Source organism: Neolamprologus multifasciatus, chromosome 10 (genome assembly GCF_963576455.1).
Source record: "Neolamprologus multifasciatus chromosome 10, fNeoMul1.2, whole genome shotgun sequence".
In the NCBI taxonomy this organism is placed as follows: domain Eukaryota; kingdom Metazoa; phylum Chordata; class Actinopteri; order Cichliformes; family Cichlidae; genus Neolamprologus; species Neolamprologus multifasciatus.
Genome location: NC_140448.1, coordinates 12,772,001 through 12,793,482, shown reverse-complemented (window position 1 = coordinate 12,793,482; position 21,482 = coordinate 12,772,001). Strand labels below are relative to the sequence as shown.

Genomic DNA, 21,482 nt, shown 5'->3' with positions numbered 1-21,482 from the left:
ACTTGAGTGTTCATTACGAGGTGCTGCCTTGCTAAACTAACATGGTGAACTTGGGAAACATTACACCTCCTTAGCAATAACATGCTCGTCTGCTTGGATGTGCTGTTTCTCCTTCGCGAGGAAGGAAAGTTATGGGAAAGTGCGAATGTGGTCTCGTTATTTCAAAACATGAGCCAGATTAAACTCAATGTGCGGTGTAGTTTACACTGTCAGCATTTTCAGTTCCCCTGTGGGATGTTTGATGACAGAGAGCATCTCGACAAACAAAACTGCGCCCGACTTGCCAGCTGATATTGTTATGGTGGAGTTTTGAACTGTCAGGGCCAGAGCCTGTCACCGCACGGTGCTTGCTCAGCTGATCCAAGTGACAACCAGGAAGTTAAGCTGTCTGTTTCTTGGATGCATTTTCAAGTTGGTCAAGTGTCACGGTCACAGATCTTCCACATGCTAAAATACTTCAATGCCAACGTGTCTATGGTTTTCCGCGGTTCTCAGGAGGATATAGGATAAACAATAAGTAAAAAAAAAAGTTCATATTGAGGGAAACAAATGCCTAAAAACGAGGCACGTGTTTAACTCATTGATTTCGCTAACCGACTGTTTATTCTATTTAAGATCTCAATCCTAATAAACGTTATTGGTCGTGTGACCTTTCACAGGTGCTGCTTGGTTTTTTATTGTCTGATGAATAGCAGAAGTGCTTCAGATGTCACCAGATACAACAATTAAGGAATCTGGAGTTCTGCAATGTGCAAACCATTCGTTCATCTTCTTTGTCCCATTTTTTCAGCTCTGCACCCACAGGATGAAGAGGGTGTGTAAGGATTCTTTTTCGTTCTCAGTAATAAATAAGAAACAATAAATAAACACTGGCATGTGTCCTTTCACTAAATATCCAACCTGTGCAGTCTATAAGCACATATGCTTTATACATGTATATATCTATTTATTTATATTCTTTAGTACAATTTGATGCTATATTTATTAGAAACTCTTTTTTGTTATTGTGAATAGAATAAAAGTTTGATAAAACAGGTTATTGCCTATGGATGTGAGACATTTTATTCTGATTTAAATGGTTTTAGTGTTCAATGCAAAGTGATAGTGTTTTAAATCGTGCTTTTCCAGAACAAGGATGGATTCACTCCTCAACTATTACCTGCAACACTGTAGACAGCAGATATAGAAGAACCCAACATTATTATGGATGCAAAAGTACTGCTTCTGAATACACAGATGGCCAAAGTGCACCAATAAAATATCCCCCACACAATTACATCATCCTCATGAACCAATGATACGAGGCAGGATGGATCAATGCTTTCATGTCGTTCACGCTAAATTCTGACCCGACCCTCTGAATGTCACAGCAGAACATGAGACTCATTAGACCAGCCGAGTTTTTTCCATTCTTCTATTGTCCAATTTTGGTGAGCTGTTCTTAGTTGACAGGAGTAGCACAGGGTGCAGTCTCCTGCTGCTGTAGCCATCTGCTTTAAGGTTTAATGCGTTGTGTATTCACAAATGTTCTTCTGCATACGTTCAATGTAACAAGTGGTCATTTTAACCAATGTTGCTTGTCTACCTGCTTCCTTATGTGATTTCTAGCATCCCCACGAGGCCCAGAAAACCGCAGCTTACTGGATATTTTCTCTTTTTGGATCTGGTGTCTGTAAACATGTGGGCAAATCCCAACAGATCAGCAGTTTCTAAAACACTCAGACCAGCTTATCTGGCATTGTAAAATTCATAGTCATTTAAATAACTTTCTTCCTCATTCTGATTCTTAGTTTGATATTCAGCAGGTCGTCTGGACCACATTTAAACGCCCAAGCACACCGAGTTGCTGCCATGTGATTGTCTGGTTAGATATTTGTGTTAACAACAGGTGTACCTAATGAACTGGCTGACCAGTGTTTTTAGTAATCTGATTTGGTCTCTTTCACCTCTGACTCTGCTCATCATGTTGTTACCAAACTCTGAGCTGCTTTCACCTGTTCCTTCGTCACAGTCGTTCTGTTCTTGGACAAATTCATCCGACTGTTCTGGCAAAGATCAAACTTTCTGTAGTCGCTAAAGTCTAGCTCTTCACCAAAAACTGGATGAAGATTATTCCTTCAAAAGCTCTAGAGTTTAGAAACACCAGCCAAAGATGTGAACTTTTGTGCTACAGCTCAAACGTCATTGAAGTTAAAAAGAGTAGTCTTTTCTCACAATTTAGTTTTTAAAAGAGTGACCTGCCTGCTCCGTGATCCACAAAATCCCTCAGATTCCAAATTTGAAAAATCCAAGCCAACACAGAATAATTCACATATATGATTTCTCCTTGTAATCTGCTTTCAGGGTATTTGATGTCATATCAGGTTAAGCAGACGGTGACCGTTGTCTCTCCCAACATTTATCCCTTTGAAATTATTAAAGTGCATTTTTAAAAATCACACAATCATCTCTAATAGGTGAATCAGACCGAGCTCATCAAATTCACTGTGTTGATTTCAACGCATCATCAGCCGTCATTTTAAGCACCTTTTTCCTTTTTATTGACTTTTAAAAATCATATATATATTTATATGTCGCTTCTCTTAACAATCTGTGGTACTTGTCGAGCTGTGTGAAGCTTCAGTGATGCTTGAGATTAACAACACACATCTATTATTATTATCCGATCTTCAGATCACGTGGTACCAAAATACCCAAATGACTTTTCCTCAACCAGCGGGATGAGACCAGATGTTGTCGTCTCTTAGAAAATCCTTCATCTGGCACAAAAAAATAAAAATAAAATAAAATGGAAATAAAACAAAAGTGCAACCAAAGTCAAAGAAATTAAAACTCTAAGCTGGGTTAGCATACATTACTTTTTTTTTTTAAAGGTAGGCACAAAGTCAGAGAAATAAGCCTTCACATTAACACCAGTATGACCAGTTGGACCATCCTTTCTGATTTACACATTAAGGCGTACCTAATGGTGTTATTTTTAAGACCTTATCATATATGAAAGAGCTATAGCTGAAAAAGCTCGAACAATAACGAGACCCATAGTTACATTAAAGAGTTTCAGATAGCATTTTGTCTTCTTATATCATAGTTGCTGGTCGTCTACAAAAGAAAGTCAAACTTAGAAGCAAGCCCACTTCCTTTCTGTCTTGTTTCACATTTTCATCCTCACGACTTTCCTCCAGTTAAAACAGCTACAAGAAAATCCACATTTGCACTGATTAATAAGTTACATTTTATAGATACACACATACGGAGGGGAGCTCAGAAGTTGCTTGGCACATTCTCATGCTTCACCAACCTCTCCTACAATCTAAATAACTATACAAGATACAGTAAAACGGGTCTTCTCGCGGCCCTCGAGGCTTCAGCATGAAGAGGAGATCAAACGGGAGCCCGCCGGCCGTGATCAATACTCATCTGCATTGGTTATTGGTCATCGTCCTGCAAAAAGGAAGGCATACACAACCCAATGCACTAACATGGAGCGGTTCAGTTGTACATACAGTATCTTCGCATACTGATAAAGTTTTCGATTCATAATTTAATCTGTATATACTGTATCTTAAGATGCTGGTACCAGGTATTCACAGTGACTCTAAAATAAAATTACAAGAGGAAGTTTGTACAAGAAACAACGGATTCTGGGCGTCCAGCGAACGTTTGGCATTCCCATTTTTTTTCCCTCGGAGTTCAGAGTTCAGAGTTTAGTTTGTGTGGGGTTTGGGAAAGCTGCCTGGGCTTTTCGTTGGCACTGAGGAGAAGCAGTCCAAAACTCCTCTGAACGCACTCTGTTCGTCAGCAGTGGACACAGAAAGGTGAGGTAAGGTGGCGTCAGGGGGATGAGATCTTACCACCTCTTTATGTTGAACAAGACGTTACCTGGGCAGCCTAAATAAAGTACAGTATGTGCCCCACCGAGGGTTTAATTTTTACAAAAAAAAAAAAAAAAAAAGGGAAAAAAGTGCAAGAATGACACAGAAACACACACACACACAAACACACACCAGGGTGGAAAGGTAAGACTTCACCTATCGTCCTTACTGCCACCTCATGAGCAGTAGTAATAAATTACCCCAAAAATAGTCACGGTAGACATCTGCCAAACACAAAACATATTTAAATACAATATTCTGTATTTCACTATCAGTTCAAAGGTGCTGTTATTCGGACACCTAAAGCTATTTTGCCAGCTGAAATAAAAAGCTGCCTTTTGGCATTCAGTGGTTCAGGCCAGCAGGAGGAGATCTTCTACAGTATGGCTGCTACAATAGTGAGGTTAGAAGATAACAGCTACAGGCAATCATGGAAGGAAGCCGGAGCAGTTCTTTCCTGCTGTAGTCTGTCTTCAGGAGAGGTATAACCCTTATTCAGCGTCCCTTTAACACTCTTTTTTTTCCCCACACGTACTTCAGACAGACAAGCATGCTCAGTTCATTTTTTTAAGCATTTCCAGTTTACGTCCCTTATTTCATGGGCTTTTTCTTTCTTTCGTTTTTTAATAGTCTCTCCCTAAAAAAGAGAATTTCTTAAATACAGTACTACTGAGAAGTGAAGAGGGCAGGGAGTGTGATGTCCTTGCGTAATGGACTCTGAAGCGAGTCAGTTATAGTCATTACATCTTTTGAAGTAGAAGGCTGCCTACAGGCTTGTAATTCTCATGTCTCCCCCCTTTTTTCTCCCTCCTTCTTGTTTTTTACATCAAGGCCTTCCACACTATCAGCCAGAACCACACTCAGACATTGCAACTACTGTCTGGCAGGATAGCAGTACTACAATTCACATATATTACTGGTGATTGATATATGTGTGTGTATGTGTGTGTGTGTATATATATATATATATATATATATATATATATACACACACACACATATACACACACACTTTGTGTGTATATATATTTACATACATAAACTATATATATATATATATATATATATATATATATATATATATATATATATATATACACTTTTGGTCATTTTGGCTAAAACACCACCAAACATGCTATTCAGCGTCTCTCAGTCTTTTTAAGCAAGTGCTATTAAGCCCAGCTCGTCAAGTATTTGAAGCAATATATAGACGCACACACTTCCACACACACCGAATCATACACACACACACTACTAGAAGCACTCTGGCATAGCACATCAACACAGCAGCCTGTGTCGGTCAGTCTGCAAAGGTCATCACTGGGTGATAAATGTCTTTTTTTCCCCCTAAAAATTGATTTGCATACTCCCTCACCAGCAGGCAAGTCCAGGATTCAGGACAAGAGACTGTGAGATTAAAGAGGATAGGTATGTGTGTGTGTTTTCAAAATATGTCAGAACAAAGTAAATGTGTCGAGCGTAAAAAAACCCGCACTGTACGATTTGCATCACTCTGCTGATTTCCGTGCGTGCACGCACGTGTGGCGGTGAAGCTAACAAGGCTTGTTGACGTTGCACAGCAGCTCGGTGACTTTGATGAGACGGGCCACCGTGCTCTGTGACTCCTCCTGCAGCCGCTGGTTGTTCTGCCTGAGGCTCTGCACCTCGGCCTGCAGCACCGCCTTGTCCTCCTTCTCCTGTAAGACATCGGCACACAACAGAACAAAAAAAAAGCTGTTGCTCAGATGGCTGTGGCAGGAATGGGAGGAGAACGGCAGGTGCACTGGTGGCTTTAAGCAACTTGTGGGTACAAGTCATAGACTGTATATAACAGTCTCTGTATGCGGTCTTTATATACAGTCTATGGTACAAATAAACACACAGAGTGATGAGATAAAAACAACACAATGTGGTGTGAGCAAGAATAAAGTCGCATCCCGAAACAGCGCAGAAACAATTAGTCAATCACTTGTTTGAAAGAAAAGATTGTTTTGTTGTTGTTGTTGCTGTTTTAGACATTTATCAGGTAAACACAACCAAACATTTGCTGACTTTTCACTGTTGCATATCATTTATTAAAATCAGTGCTTTAAGGGCGTCTTACAGTGGGGTGTAGGGCTGCAACTAGGGGTTATTTTCGTGATTGAAAAGTCTGATGATTATTTTTCATTGAACACTTTCACCAATCGACCACATGCCAGAAACTATGGAAAACAATCACATCAAGCTTGCAAAAGTCCAACTTAATGTTTTTTAATATTGCTTGGTTTTAAAGTAAAACAGAGAAAAGCAGCAAATCCTCATATCTGAGAGGCTACGACACTAAGAAGCATTCAGTTTCTCTCAATCAACTAATTGTTTCAGCACCAAATGTTCTGTTTTTTGTTTGTTTGTTTGTCTTGTTATTACAGCATTGGAAATTCGGAGGTGAATGATTAGAAAAATATCCATTAGATCTCTCAATGCTGAAAATAGGTATAGTTGCAGTCCTAAACAAGGACTTCAAATAGAAAAAAACTGCCATATGTTTGCTTTGTACATATACAGTACAGGACATATACAGTGTTTGGCAAAAATAATAATAATTTAAAAAAAAAAAAAAAATCGCAACACAATGCCCACTTGTCTGTAGTAGCCATCAGATGTGGTTAAAGGTTCCGGAAACGTTGCGTAAAGTGGCCTTTGAGTTCCTGACACGTGCCGTTTTCACACATGCTCTGCACCGCCGATCTTTTCTATAAATCACCCGACGGGGTTGCGTGCTCGAGCGGTATAAAGTGCACAAGAACGAGTGATGAGAATCGTGCAGGTAGCTCAGTTCACAGCGAGTGCGCGTCACAAGTCGGGCCTCCCGTTCGCTCTACTCAGGAAGCACCCCCTTTCTGCACCGCTTCAAGCATTTCCGTTAGTAAGAACACTTCTGACGTGAGTTAAATACGACAAAAAAGGGGAGCTGCACACAAAAGTCCTGATGTGACTCATCAACATCGTCTGGAGTTCATGTGTGAAAATGGCTACACAGCATTCAGAGGTATCGACATGAAAATAAAAACAAAACAAAACAAACCAACAAACAGAGCACATCATCACATTATCAAAGCACTGAAGGAGTTGTCATAAATACATATAAAAATGTATAATACTGGAATTTCAAAAGAAATCTGATAATAATTTCTGTACACGAAATTATAAATAAATAAATGATTTTTTATAGTGTTTTTTTTTTTTTTTGTTTGTTTGTTTTTCGTGTGTGTTTAATGCATCTGTATAGCTGTGATTCGACATGAGTAAACAAAAGGCTGCACTGGCAAATGGAAATCATCTCTCCGCAGTGACAGAAGCTTAGCGATTTAAGTGATAGTTTCTTCTACCTGCTGATTTTTCTGCTTGAGCTGAGGATCCCTGAAAAACGTTACCCACAGAGAAAAACATTCATGGAAGTCAAAGCACCTTTTGCAGGTCATCCTGCAGCTTCTTCAGCATGGCCTCCAGCTGCGACACCTTCTCCTCCAGGTGGCCTGGAGAGTCACTGCAACAGAGAGCGGCAGTGACACTTTGTCAAAAGCGATCACATGACGATGACTTCATGATCTCCCCGTTTCTAATCCGAACAAATAAATAAATAATATCTTGAAAAAATAAATGCATGAATATAACACAAAGCGTCGGGGTGTTTCAGCATCCCAGCCATCAAATCAACAAAAGCCTGCAGTGGGAAAGTTTTCCTTTCCTCTCGAACCAAGTGTGTGAACTTTTCAATTTGCTTGATTGCTCGAGACGCCATCTGTCACTCTGACAGCCTCGGAGCTCGACGCTTTGTCCCTCCTGCCTTTTAATGAAACTTGTAATACTCACACATCAATTTACAGTAATTGCTACATCCGACGAGCAGAGCCGCTCTGAGCGAGCGCAGTCATCTCACGATGCATTTCGTCTGACTGCGGCTGTACATAATAAGTAGACCCCACGGAGTGAAGCGAAAGTGGCCTCCCAGCAGTGAATTTAAAGTGCGATAGGTTTAAACGACGGAAAAGGGCAGAAATTGCAGTGTAGCGTGTTTGATCTTTAAAGAAACTTCATTTGGTTTTCATGACGATCACCAAATACGACCTGACAACTGGAAATGTAAAAGCTGAGGAAAATTTTGAGCCGAAACCCTCCCCCATATATTTAGAAATTTGCGTGTTTAATAACACAAATGCGCTCTAACTGCTGTCAACGTCACTCCAATTGTTAACTATAATGTGTGCATAACTTGACGATTTTATTGTTGTGTTTTTGATGTGAACTTGATTTATCAAAGAAATATTCACACCTTTGTTTTTGCTTATCTACTGTTGACATTTGTTTCTGTCTTTGTTTTGTCTCCGGCAGATCTGCAGGACTTTGTTTGTTCAGTCTCAGCATGGAGGAGGCGAACAAGGCCACTGAAGACGAGTAAAAATGGAGCTACAGTTTTAAAGAAAAAAAAGCCACAGCAGTGAGTCACACAGAGAACTGCATCACCGAGTCAGCACGGGGCTTCTCTTTATGGCGGCGAGAAGCCATCATGTTGACTCAAACAGCTGGATGTAGTCTAAATAACTGAGTGAGAATAGAGGTGCCGTTCTAACTTAATTGAGAAAAGGGAGTAATTCAGACAAAGGCGCTGACTACAAAGATGTTGAACTGCTTCGGCTTAGATGCACTTTATAGCAACCCACCTCTCCTTTGATTCTTTTGGCTTGCCGTCAGTTTGATCAGCGCCTGCTTGGGAGGGGTCTCCGGCTTTGCGGTCTGCGATAAGGAACATTATTCACATTATTATAATGATCGTAAGTGATATATACAGTAAATTAAATAAAATGTGATGGAGACAGAGATGTGAAAGTTGATGAAGTCAATAAAGATGTTTTGACTCTATGCACTCCTGTGACAAGCTAAGTACACTCTCACTGCGTTTATAAGAATTAAGAGGGTAAGTAGGAGTCAGATCCTGCTCATCAGTTGCACTTGGTTAATTGTCCATCAGCAGGTGTGATCACTTCTATAAAAGCAGAAGTTTTGGTAGTTTGCTGCACCTACACCTGCACCTTCACATTCAGTTAGCAGCTTAAATGTTAAAGTTGGTGTAGGTGCTAATCATAATAATGTTAAGATTGCAACTGACCAATCACGTTGTTGTGATGTCATTTCTTTGTAATGTGGAAAAACAACCCAAACTCCTTTGTTTTCATATAAAACTCTCTTCTGGAATAAATGGTAAACATTTCAAGCCTTCTTCTTCTTCTTCTTCTTCTTCTTCAAGCATTCTAAATTAATTCATGCAGTTATTAATAACAATATTAATAACAACTATATAATCAATTTAGGTTTGCTGTTAGCCAAATTAAGGTTACTCATGTTGGTTTTCAGAAAAGTGTTAGCTAACTGCTTGACTAATGCTAAATAAAATCTCAGGTAGACTCACTGGTCAATTGGGATGTTGATCCTGGACCAACAGTATAATGATGATGTGGGGACGACACCAACGTGGGGATAGGAGATCATGTGTTAAAGGTCATGTATGGTTAGAAAAACACTAAAAAAGTACGACTATTTGGAAGGTTTGCCAGGATAAATCCTCTTACACAAAAACTAGATGTTTGGCATTTAATGCCTGATGCCATATTTGGCCAAATCGCCTCATACCAGCTGTCAAGCACAGTGGTGGAGGGGTGATGCTTTGAGCTTGTTTTGCAGCCACAGGACTTTGCACTCATCAAGTCGACCGTGAACATTTCTAGAGTCAAATGTGAGGCCATCTGTCCACAGCTAAAGCTTGTATTTTGCAACAAGACAATGATCCTAAGCACAGCAGCACATCTGCAAAAAAATGGCTGAAAATGAAAAAACTCGGGGTGCTGCAATAAGTCCAGACCTCAACCTGACTGAAATGCTGTGGTGGGAACCTATTAATGCTGTGCATAAAGAAATGCCCGCAAACCTCAATGAACTGAAGCAACATGTAAAGAAGAGTGGGCAAAAATCCTCCACAATAATGTGTGAGACAAATAATGTCACACAGTAACCAATTACTTCAAGTTATTGCTGCTAATCGTGGATCTACAAGCTACAGAATCAGGGATGTTCTTAGTTTTTCAGACGACTGCATGCCCCCCCTTTTTACACTTTTATACAACATGCAACTTTTTGTGCCCAAACACACCAAAGAACATACCAACATTTCTGACATGCTATGAGTTTTTCTTTTGATTACATTGACACACGAAAAACTGCTCATTTGATGCATTGCTTATTGGCACCATGCTCGCATTAGCTAACTGTTCCCAACAAATGATGCCCACAGGACTGTTGACATGTCCGGCAGACAGGTAGCATTTGCAATACTGTTTACTGACAGTTATTTTTTATTCTATTCGTTAAGTTGGTGCAACAACAGTGCACCTGAGCACACAAACTGGGAACCCTTATGCTATGTGGCCAAAGGACAAACAACTAGATCACTCATTTAAACATCTATTCCAGACAATCTGTTTCTTACAGGAGCCCTTGCTCTTCTAAAAAAGAGTTTCCAGCATCTTAATTCTGGCTGCAGATCTTTGTTTCTATGCAGTGTTAGCGAGGCCGGATGTGGAAGTTCGGCTGGGCTTAAAGTTTAGTCTTTCTAAGTGGTCCCAAAGGTGTTTGATGGGGTGGAGGTGCAGGCCAAGTGGCATTTATCCAGGATGCTTTTAGTTATAGCGCATAATCGTAGCTAATTAAGGCAATGTTACAGTTATTTACTTACAGTAAAGTGAGTCTATTGTCCTGTGATTGTGCAAAACATTTTAGGAGCTTGATGCATTTTTTACAGTCTAATCCACATTTATCAAGTATATATAAACAGTTCCTCACCCTCTCGTGACAAAGCCTCCAGGATGTTGCGGCAGGCTGTGGCCAGGTCAGAAATTGACTGCCACTCCTCCTCAGTCGAATCTGTTGTCTCCGAGAGAACTGTAACACAGAGGAAAAAGTTCACTAAACATGCCTCAGATTATAGGTAACAGCGCAAGAGGACTGGGATGTGTGAAGCAGCTGATTCCTTCTGGTTCTGCAATAGCAAAGAGTCCCCACCTGGGGGTGCTGCTGTGTTATTGCTGGTCAGATTTTAGAGCACAGATGAGCTGATGTGCCGGCCTGGCCATGTCAGACCAACTAAGATGAAATTTATAGAAGCACGCGATCAAAATATAGTACATGAGAGTTACGGTGCAAGACAGGGAGCTTTAATATTTTAATAGTTTGGGTGAATTTTTGTGAATATAAGAGTTTTAATGACATTGAAGGTAGTGAAAAGTACTGGTTTAAGACATATTAAGAAGCTAAATTTCAATGAGAGAACCCTGCATCCCCCTGAAAAAAAAATATCAGAAGACTCTGATGATGAGAGGATGAGCAAGCGTGCTCTTACGGCAGTTAAATGATGAGTCTCATAGTCTCAGTGGAGGCAGAGCAGATGGTGTAAGAGGGGTTCCTTGAATTGGGGCTGCCTAAAACTCCACCCCTCCCACTACCCATCTGTCCCCCTTTTATCCCAGCCTTGGCAGGGGGTGGCAGCAGAGCAGGGATGATATTAGATTAGCGGAATAGGGGGCAGCGTGGATGAAAGAGGAGGAACAAAGGGGATGCAGTGGGGACTAAAGGGAGGATAATGAAGAGAGGATTTTAAGGCAGAGGAAATCTGGAAAAAGGAATTTGAGGTTAAATCAGGCAGAGATGATTTGCAAACATGTGTAATTGTTGTATTTCGGCTTCATTTAAGCTGCGGCTGTGTCTGCTGTTATGTCTGAATGAGATTTTCCCTTTTAGATTTTGTTATGCACATACAATGAGACTCTAAATAAGCAAGCGCTTACTCTTGGTGATGGAGTTATGAAGACTCAGGGCTCGTGAATTTCTTTCAGCTCGGTCCACACTTGACAGCCGCGAAGACGAGAGAGAGGAGTCACTCGCCGAGGCTTTGTCATCGCCAAACTCGGCCCCCATGAACTGAAGACAAGACAGAGTTTGAGATGAAGGAGAGACAACGGTGTCGGAAAGGAGACGGAGAGGTGCTGTTTTTTCACCTGCTCGTCGTCGAGGACAACCTTCGGTTTGACTTCCAGGATCAGATCAGGTGTAGCATCCCTCAGCTCCCCAATGTTCTCATAGATGTGGTGTTCAACTTTCAACCCCACGTTGTCATACACATGCCTGCACACCGGGGCGGAGGGAAAGAGGGTGTTGAAAAAATAACCCCAAAAAACCCAACGAAAATTGGATGTTGAGGCTTTATTTTTTTTAAACCAATCTAAAGGTCAAAACAGAAACACATTTACTGTGGTGCACTCACAGAATTATCTGTCAAATATATCATGTGATGCCGTCCAGTCTAATTTCTCAGTACTACTTTGTGTGACGGTAAAAAGAAGTCAAATTCGATTTAGCGAGCAGCAGAATTTAATATTATCCTCATGAATATTTCCTTTATGCACAACGTTTTCCTCAAGCTGACCAGTGTGGTTAAAGGGATTTACCCGAGACAGATGCGGAGGGCCTTTGAAAGAGTGCACAGTGCAGATCATTATGTAAGTAACCTCTAAATTGAAAGCAAGCTTGCTTCATGGCTATCATTCTTGACTTGTCTGCTAATATGGTCTTTGAAGATGTTTTTGTTTTGCTTTTTATTAAGAAAAATCACTAACAGGAGATCAACTGCTTGGCTAGCCAACCTGCTTCATGAGAATTAGAAAGCAAGCGGTGGAAAGAGTCTTCAATTTCATTTCATATTAAATCAGGAAAAAGGGATTATATTATCAAAAGTAAGCTCTATGACTGCGGGGATGTTAAATGTGCCATATTATCATCAGCAGTATTTACGGCTTGTCGTTGCTTGAGTAGTTTTTAACCATGATACACGCTGATGAAACTGCTCCTTTCTGTTATCAACCCCCTTAATCGTTTATTTGCAAGAAAAGAATATTGTGAAAATATTGTTCCTAGTTAGAGATCTCCGACTGATATCATCAAACTTCTGTTTATTCTGAGGCAATCAGAAATCCTTCTTCAGGTTTAACCTAAACTGTTTGTCATTAATATTTTTTAACAACACATTTGTTCAGAAAGAAACTAAAGTAACTATAATGGATAAAAGAACAAGCACGAGCACCACAGTATCCATCCGCCCTAAAGAATAACAGTGGGAGTGAGCTTATCCCAGCTGACACTGGGACTGAAATACAGTGTTTTCCTCTGAAATGTAGTCAAGTAGGAGTGAAACATAAATGAAGACTAAAACATATCGCTCAAAATTGAAGGGAGCTCTTGAACAATTTGAATTTTGAAGCACGATATTGATTTCTGCTGACTGCTGTTACATCCTTTTCATTCACCAAGATCCGATTTGTGATTTGCGTTCATTTTTTTGAGTATTGTATCTTAGTGTCAGTTTACTACACTACACTTTCTACTTGAGAGAAAATAAAGTTAAAAAAGCAATTTGAACAGGAACATCAAAGTGAGTATACAATGTCAAACGTTTAAAAATGGAGGCGCTAAATTCCCTGAAGATAAAATCAGTCCGTGCCTCAACTTCTGAACCAGAAAAGTGACATAAAAACAAAGTGACGGCGATATTGCATCATCAGCAGATGCATTTAAATAGCCTATATAAAATCTAGCTTCTCTTTTTTCCCTTGATTTTCATTTCTTGTGTTTCTTCGTGACGCCGCCGTAACACTTCAAAGAACACCTCTATAAGTTTTAGTCGCACTCACCCCGCGTCGCAAGTGTCGCTGTAGGACAGCTGTTTTTCCAGAGAGTAGCTGCGCGGGAGCTGCGAAGCGCTGCCCTCCTGGCCCTGATTGGCCGGCTGGTCCTGCAGAGATGTGGCTCGTAACAAAGGTAAGCTGGGCATTGTGAGGAGCGAGTACGGATTGCGCTCGCTCTCCACTTTATCGCAGAGCTGCTCTTCGCCTTCGTCGGCCTCCGCCTGCGCCTCCTTTGTGTCCGGCTCCTCGACCCCGCCCGCCTTCACATCATCATCCTCTTTTTTTGCCTCCTCCTCTTCCTCCCTTTCGTCCAGCACCCAGGCCTCTCCTGACTGATTCTCACCGGGCTTGCACTCTGCATCCTTGATGGCTTTCAGATACAGCTCAGAGAAACTCCTGCAGAACATGGAGGAAAAAAAACATCACACACACAAATTAATGAAAAAGAAATAAGCTAACTAAGCTGAAACTAAGAGGAGATGGGAGGAAAAATATCGTTGACGTCTTTGTGAGACTTTGTTGTAACGTAAGAAGAATTTTGAGGTGGTGCAAAGGCATTCGGTTAAGCATTGGTTATATTTATCTAAACAGTCCCCTCCACAGCTGCTTCTGTCCTTCCTCTGATCTGAGCTGAATGGAAAGGTGGTGGTAGCAGCAGTGCAGCATGTGACAGTGTGATTAAAGATCATTAAAGGGCTTGACTTGCTTCTAGTCAGCCGGTGTGACACTGACTGCAGGCTGTAACCCACTAAAGAGTGAGAGGTGAGTAGCACTTGTGTTGTTCCGATCTGACCTGTCCCACAAGCCCTGTTCAATACCCACGACTCCCTTCTCGTCCCCACCTGCGAGGCTTGCCGTTCTCGTCCGGTGGGATGACGGTGATGTGGATCTTGTGGGCGGTGCGGAGCAGCCTGGTCCTCTCGTCGAGGCTCAGGTGAACCAGCGAGTGCCCGCATAGCCGCACCACTCGAGCCCACAGCTGCAGGCCTCCGCTCTCAGCGTAGCAAAACCGCTGCAGCTCCGTCACAAAGCCCTCCTCGTTCATCAGGAAGCCGGGCTGCCCCACTCCGTCGCGCAGGGGTGTGACCTCCAGCGCCTCGCAGCCACGTGTAACCAGCTGCAGAAGAGCAGATTCGGGTGAAGGAATGAAAAAGACGTAAAATAGTCACGCAGAAATTTCAATTCGGGTCACAGTCACCCACCTCAAGCCTCTGCACCACCTCTCGTATGTCTTCTGCCTGGTTCTCCATCACGCTGATCGACACCGACTCCCCACGCTCGTAGAAGATATCTAAGCAGGGCCCCCCGTCTTTGGGCTCTGTCACCGCCTTCCAGCCAATGACATCGCGACAGGAGCAGTTGAACACCACCTTGCGCGAGTACCTCTCGATGAGCACCACCGACTCGGCCGACACGCCGAGCAAACAGGGGAGCTTGTGCTCTCCGGCCTCCCATTCATCTATGCTGTTCACCATCACCACCCACACAAGAGCCCCATTGCTGTGCAGCTCGGCCCCTTTGGCGCCCTTCATCTTGTCTTTGCGCTTTCCGCCCAGGGAGAGCAGGGGGAACTTAGTGGAGGAGTCTATGGGCGTGGTGGTCACGTAGTTTTCCGCCAGGTCCTTCAGGTATTCCTGACGCGTGCGGGTGGCCATGGAGCGGAACTTCTCTGACTTCTCTGCAGCATTTTCAGCGTTGACCGCCTTCGCCAGGAGGAAGTCTCTGAAGGCGGCCGAGCGAGGGAATCGGGCACCTTTGGGGAACAGAGGCCCGAATAATGGGATGTCTTTAGAGCGTGTCACAGCCACCCTGAGAGGAAGAGAAATGAGGAGTGAGGAGAGGGTGCAGCAGGAACATTCAATCTATGTCTTGTTTTGTTTTGGAGTGTTGTTGCGGCAGGGCACACGCAAATACCAGGATGTGACTCTAACACCCGCAGTTTTTTAACAATTTTTTTTTAGATCAACTAAAAATCCATATAGCTTACTTAAATCTGCCACTTCTCACACAAAGAACCCAAAAACCTGATTTCTTTTTCCTAAGTGCTTTTTTAATTTTAGCTGCTGAAAAAATGTACAAATTCTCGTTAAACCCCTGAGAATGATGGAGTCAGACCTGTAGTAGGTGTTCTCGGTGCAGGGCTCGTGAACTTGCACGATGATGAAGACGTGCTGGAAATGGGAGCGGATGGACTTTGGAGTAAAGGGCATAGCGCCCGGCTCCTGGAACACGATCGTCACAATGTCGTTACCGATGTGGCGCTTCCGCAGCAACTGATGAGACCAAACAGAAACACAGACATGAATTAAACCACAGGCCATTGCAGCTAATTAAACCTGAGAACAGTTACCTACTAAACAAAACCATTTAAGGGATGAGCAGACAGATAATGCTTTAAGACAGGCCTACAAATTAAATAAGCGAGTTCATTATAATAACGATCGTGTTTTACCAATCGGCCCATTTACTCATGACTTCTTCCGTTTTAATGCTCTGTACATGATGCATTAAACGTGAACAAAACAATGACAATTAATCATGTTTATTAGAATAAATAAACGAAATAAGTTGCAAATACTCCTGCGTCTTTTCATCTGAACTTCATTAATCATACTTTGGGAGATTTGTTGCGATTTAAATCGCTTTTCTTCATAGACAAACATATAAAAATAGATTACAAAAACCCAAGATACAAACGCAGGCTTGGCTGTAGATTATTGCACCAAAGCTACCGGAGCCTAAACCGCTGCTGCTGCAGAGGCTGCGGATTAAAGAGGCAATGCAGTGCCTCATCACTGCCATGTAAAATCTTTAATCTATATTAACATGCAATGTCCAGTTTCTTTGCAAATGACATCAAACAGGCTTAAACCCTAGACGGCACGTTAAAACACGACAGCCGGATGAATGCGCAGAAGACGGCCTGCGAGGCAGCAGTGAATACCTTCATGGTGGGAGTGAACACTGGGGGGCAGGATTTTTATGTCATGCTTGTTGTGGAGCGCAGAGGCTTTTTCTGCAGCTTTTACTAAAGCACGACAGTACGAAGAGAGCTGGGTAATGAAAATCGTGGCTCATTCGGTCTTTTGAAGAATAGTGAACAAAGGCTGAAGGAAGACTGCAATTCTGTGGAATTGTGTTGTGATACACAAAGAGCAGGAAAAGGAAACCATGTGTCACGGGCCTGTTAGGTTGTGGCTGCTGTTACCTGCTGTGTGTTGTTGGCTGTGTAGGGCAGCATGGTGGACACATGAAACATAATCTCGTAGTCCTGGTAGCGCGTGTAGAGCGAATGTGTCCCAGTTGAGTCGGCTGCACAGGTACGCACAGAAAGAGACAGACAGGTAGAGATTTAGCAGAATCAGTCAACGTCTCTGAAGGAAACACTAAACTCAGGCTGTCACAGCCGGGATGAAATGTGTCCCGTTCGCTGTTCTCCGCTGCTCACTCAAGGGAAAACAGCTCAGAGATAATCAGCAGTGACTATGCTATTTTGCAGGCATTACTCAGATTACATGTGGCTAGATAGGAGTTATCTTCGGCTTTCTGTGGTGCACTGATGCCCTTCGGATAATCGTACTGCGACAAGGTGAGATGTAGCCAATAGATGTGGGTGTAAGTGAAGTGTCTGTAGCTCACTCTTGTTGTCCAGCTGAGCTCGGTATTTTTCCCAGCCCTTCAGTCGCACCCGTTCCCCGAGCAGATCCAGAAACTCCTCAAATGCCGGCCCGGAGCTCTCATTGTTGTACATGTCTTCCTCTGAGCTCTGCCCGGCCCGGCAGTACATTATCCCAACCTTTCGCTGAAAATTCAGCTGGAAGATAGAGGGGCACAAAAGTTATTGAGCACTGAAAAATATGCAGAGTTAGATTGAGAACTCTCATTTCTAGCCTTTATTTGATATTTTACTTTACAGGAAAAGGCAAGGGAGTTGGGTATTACTGAATGTAAACATAATCAAACTCATCACAGCTCCCAAGACTTTTTTAACTGGTCCTTTCTTGCAGTTTTACACTTTCCACCCAGATCACTTTGTGTCTATACGCCACTCTGCCTTTAATCATTTGTTTTTATTAAACTCGCTCTTCCACAGTGTGTCTTTTGTCCTTTCTTCCTCCCATCACCTCCAACTGGTCGCAGCTAATGGCTATCCTGATGTACTGGAAGTTTTAGGGGTTCGTCTAAATGTGTTTTTTATCTCTACTGTTGTAGAGCTTTATACCCAGGGGCATAATATCCAGGGGGGTTAGGGGGGTTATGACCCCCCCAATAATCAGACCCAACCAATATAACCCCCCCCCCCCCAATAAAATTATGAATTATCTTGCATAAATACGCTGTTGATTTTCTTTAGTCTAGGTATTACACCCCCCCCCCCCCCCCCCCCCCCCCAATGTTCAGCACAAAGTTACGCCGATGCTTATCCCTTACAGTATAAAGTATCATGAGGGGACAAGTGTTGTTGTGATTTGGCAACAATATTGAATATATAACTTCAGATGTGGGCTAGAGAGCACCTACAGGATAATGAAGGAGCTTCAGTATTTGGCAGGTTCTGCAATGTCAAAAAAGTCAATAGAAATAAAGAAATATGGGTTTTTAAAAAAACTACTTCAATGTTGGGTAATCAGCAAAAAATATTTTGCATCTCACTAATTAAATGTTTGGTACATTTTTATATTTATTAGTACCTTTTGATTTCATTATTTAAATCTCATAATTTGTTTCTTTTGAGTGTTTTTCAAACAAATTGGGACACTAAATGTTTTGGGCTCAGGATGCGTGACAAACAAATGTTACAATTTTTAATCACGACAAAATATGAAGTGTTAACTAAAAACAAATTGAAATTTGAAAGAATCTTACTCAGTCAATAATATTTGCGATAAATACGGAAGAAAAAGCAACGGCTCCAAGTCAAACAATACAGGAGAAAAACAATAAAGTGAGAGCTTTTTGCTTTTTACTCTTTCTGCAGTACATAATCAACTTGAAAACAATTAGCTTACAGCTCCAGTTCTAATGGAATGGAAGCAAATGTAATAACTGGGTTAAATGACCTCTTGGACAGCAGTTGTAGGCTTTTAACATAAAGTGGAGAAAAATACACAAACCCTATCTGATGCCGTTTGACACAATTTACAGTTGTCTGTCCGACACATGCAGCAGTCTTCAGTATCACCGGTGTCGCGTTACTCACCCCCTGTTCATCCAGTTTGAGCAGGGTGTCCCGCACCTTGGGGGAGTTTGAGGCCAAGCGAAGGCAGTGCTGGTTCAGCTCAGGCATGATGAACTCCAACAGCCTCTTGGGAGTCAAGCCTCTGGGGGTCGTGTGTCGAGCCGCAGAGGGCACCGACTCCTCCAGGATGGAACCTCGCAGAGTCTTCATCTGTGGACGGGATTCACACTCAACACATCCGGTCGAATCAATTTTACACACAGGACAGGAGAAGCGCGCTGCTTTTACCTCTGTGGTGCGAAATATGATTCTACAGTTGTTCTGAGCGCCGCTGGATCCTTCTTTCTCCTCTCGACGGAAGCTGATGGCCACCGGCCCAAGGCGTTCGTCAATTCCAAAAAAATTCTGATGTTCTGCGACGGCAGGACAGACAAATAAATACTGAGAGGAATGAGACCGGAAGACCCACAGTGAGTCAAACAACTATCAGAGCACCTATAAGGCTTATAAGGACCTGTACAAAAATTATAACAGAGGCGAGGTGAGGGGGATTTATATGGAGGACCAAAAATGGCAACATAATGTAAAATGTAAAAGAAAGAGGTTCAAAACCATAACTCTATTTTACATTTTAATTTTCATCTATTTCATCTATTAAAAAAACAATCTCAAAGTGACTAATATTTACTTTAAACCACCTCTCTAAGCAGAAGACTCTACCTCTTCATATCAAGGCAATATGTTTACAACAGTTTAAAATAAAAAGCATAAAAAAGTGACTGAATGAATTTCACATGGCCTATAAAGGACGGGAAAATTCCTAAATATTGGTGCGTGTTAGACTTAACAGGGAACAGCTGAAAAGTAATTGATCGTTATCCTTTGACACTGTGACACGTACCTTTCATGTAGAAATACTTGCGATAGTAATGGGCTCCCAGATCAGCATGCTCTATGAAGTAGTTGCTCTTGCCCTGCTGCTGCACATTGCTCTCTCTGGGCTCTTCCAGGACCGAAACTGCATCGTTGGGGATGCGAAGGCTAGACCAGAGTCCTTTCCTTCCCTGGGATCGACCCAGGCCCGCCTGCTCCTCTCCTCCAGTCTCGTTGCGGAAGTGGGGGCAGCTGAGGAGGAGCTCGTTATCGTTGCCATCACCTTCATCTAGCATCATTGACTGTTCGTTGTCTTCTGCGTTCCCTGTGCTGCCACCCCCGCCCTGCGCAGGTGAGGATGGGGTGGACAGGGAGAGGGGACGGGGCTGGGAGGCAGCTGAAGCCCCTGAGGTGATATTCTTTTTCCGTCCAATGCTGTCTCTGTTTGTGGCTACCTCGGTTAGGTCAAACAGGATGCTCTGCACGTCATAGTGAGCAAAGCTCCTCACCCAGGCCCCGCCCCCGATGTTGTCATATGGAACTGGTTGAGGGACCTGAGAGGTCGTGGGTTTAGACTTTTTGCTAAGACCTTCAGGCTTTGGTGGCTTAACGGGTTTTGGGCCATCCACCGTGCAAACACCTCGAAAGTATCCATCGGGTTCTGGAGGGTGTCCCTGCAGCCCTAAAAGCAGGAAAGGGTCTTTGAAGCGGAGGGCACTTGGACTCAGGGGTCCCTGGTCGTCTGCTCTTGGCTCCTGGGCTTGAGTCTGTCTCTCGAGTGATGACAGGCTGCCGTACTCCCTGTGTAACAGCACACCTGTGTCTCCCTGAACCCCAGCATCCACCTTCTCGCCAACCGCTCGCGCTGTTTTCCCTCCCGCCTTCCCAGAGGAGTCCAAGTCCCCAAGTGTGACATCGCTGTTACTTCTCTGCATGATGTGCCCCCGGCCCATGGACCGCAGGGTCAACCCGGCGCGGCTTGGGGTGAGGCTGTCCGCTTCGGCCCCATCGCCGTCCCTTCTTGGCGGCCACTCCACTACACCCGTTTCCCTCTTGGGGTCAAAGTTGACTGCTGCGATAGGCGGCCGCTGATTCTGACGGCGAAACTTGCGAATGAAGAGGTCGTCTGACTGCATGGTGTCCACCTGACAAACCAACTCCAGTCCAGCGGTATTTTCTCCACTCTGCTCCAGGGCTTCCCGCTAACCCCACCCTCCCAGTTAAATTGTTGTCCCGGTCTCTATGGCGCTGGTGTGAAATGGGAACACTGAGCGAAAGCAGCAAACTCAGTCCTCATTCACACCACTTACGAAGGCTGACCTTCTTCTCCACTCTCAGGCTCTCACAGATGCTGTGTGAGACACTGCACTCTGTCAATACGTTCCCAAGTGTGGAAGATGAAGACACGCGAAAAAGTGCTCCTGCTTTCTGCAGCGGTCCATCCAGGTGTGCAGATGTGTGTTTAGGTGGTACTCCAGTTGCGGGGTGCTCCTTCCTGTAAAGGATGTGAGGATCATCACTGGAGCCTGACTCTGTGTCCTCTGAGTAAGAGAGGCTCCCTATGTATCAACACAGCGTCCTTCCGTGTGCACGCTTTCAGTGCCTGCGGCCTCTCTTTCGGTCTTATCCACTGGCAACCTGTACAGAAAAGAAGAGGAAGAAAAATATAAGTTTGGACCCCATCGTCACATTTTACCCACACTGATATAATCTCAATCAACAGCTTTATATTCAGCCCGTAGCAGCTCACCAGAAAAAGATTTGATAAACAAGTACTGAATTGCAACA

General features: G+C 43.1%; 1 protein-coding gene across 5 annotated transcripts in view; it reads right to left on the bottom strand.

The window, feature by feature from the left end:
* Positions 1-3,934: 3,934 nt before the first annotated feature.
* sipa1 (signal-induced proliferation-associated 1) overlaps positions 3,935-21,482 on the bottom strand; it is a 37,032-nt gene continuing 19,484 nt past the window's right edge. For all 5 annotated transcript variants that reach the window (XM_085175525.1, XM_085175522.1, XM_085175523.1 and 2 more), the window contains exons 2-16: positions 19,723-21,332; positions 19,110-19,234; positions 18,843-19,031; positions 17,282-17,456; positions 16,851-16,954; positions 15,758-15,915; positions 14,845-15,451; positions 14,485-14,759; positions 13,649-14,038; positions 11,960-12,086; positions 11,750-11,882; positions 10,749-10,847; positions 8,576-8,648; positions 7,323-7,401; positions 3,935-5,569 (exon numbers count right to left, since the gene is read on the bottom strand). In XM_085175525.1, coding sequence (XP_085031651.1) covers positions 5,426-5,569; positions 7,323-7,401; positions 8,576-8,648; positions 10,749-10,847; positions 11,750-11,882; positions 11,960-12,086; positions 13,649-14,038; positions 14,485-14,759; positions 14,845-15,451; positions 15,758-15,915; positions 16,851-16,954; positions 17,282-17,456; positions 18,843-19,031; positions 19,110-19,234; positions 19,723-20,830 — 3,786 coding nt within the window. In that variant the 5' untranslated portion in view covers positions 20,831-21,332 and the 3' untranslated portion in view covers positions 3,935-5,425. The remainder of the gene's footprint in view (positions 5,570-7,322; positions 7,402-8,575; positions 8,649-10,748; positions 10,848-11,749; positions 11,883-11,959; positions 12,087-13,648; positions 14,039-14,484; positions 14,760-14,844; positions 15,452-15,757; positions 15,916-16,850; positions 16,955-17,281; positions 17,457-18,842; positions 19,032-19,109; positions 19,235-19,722; positions 21,333-21,482) is intronic.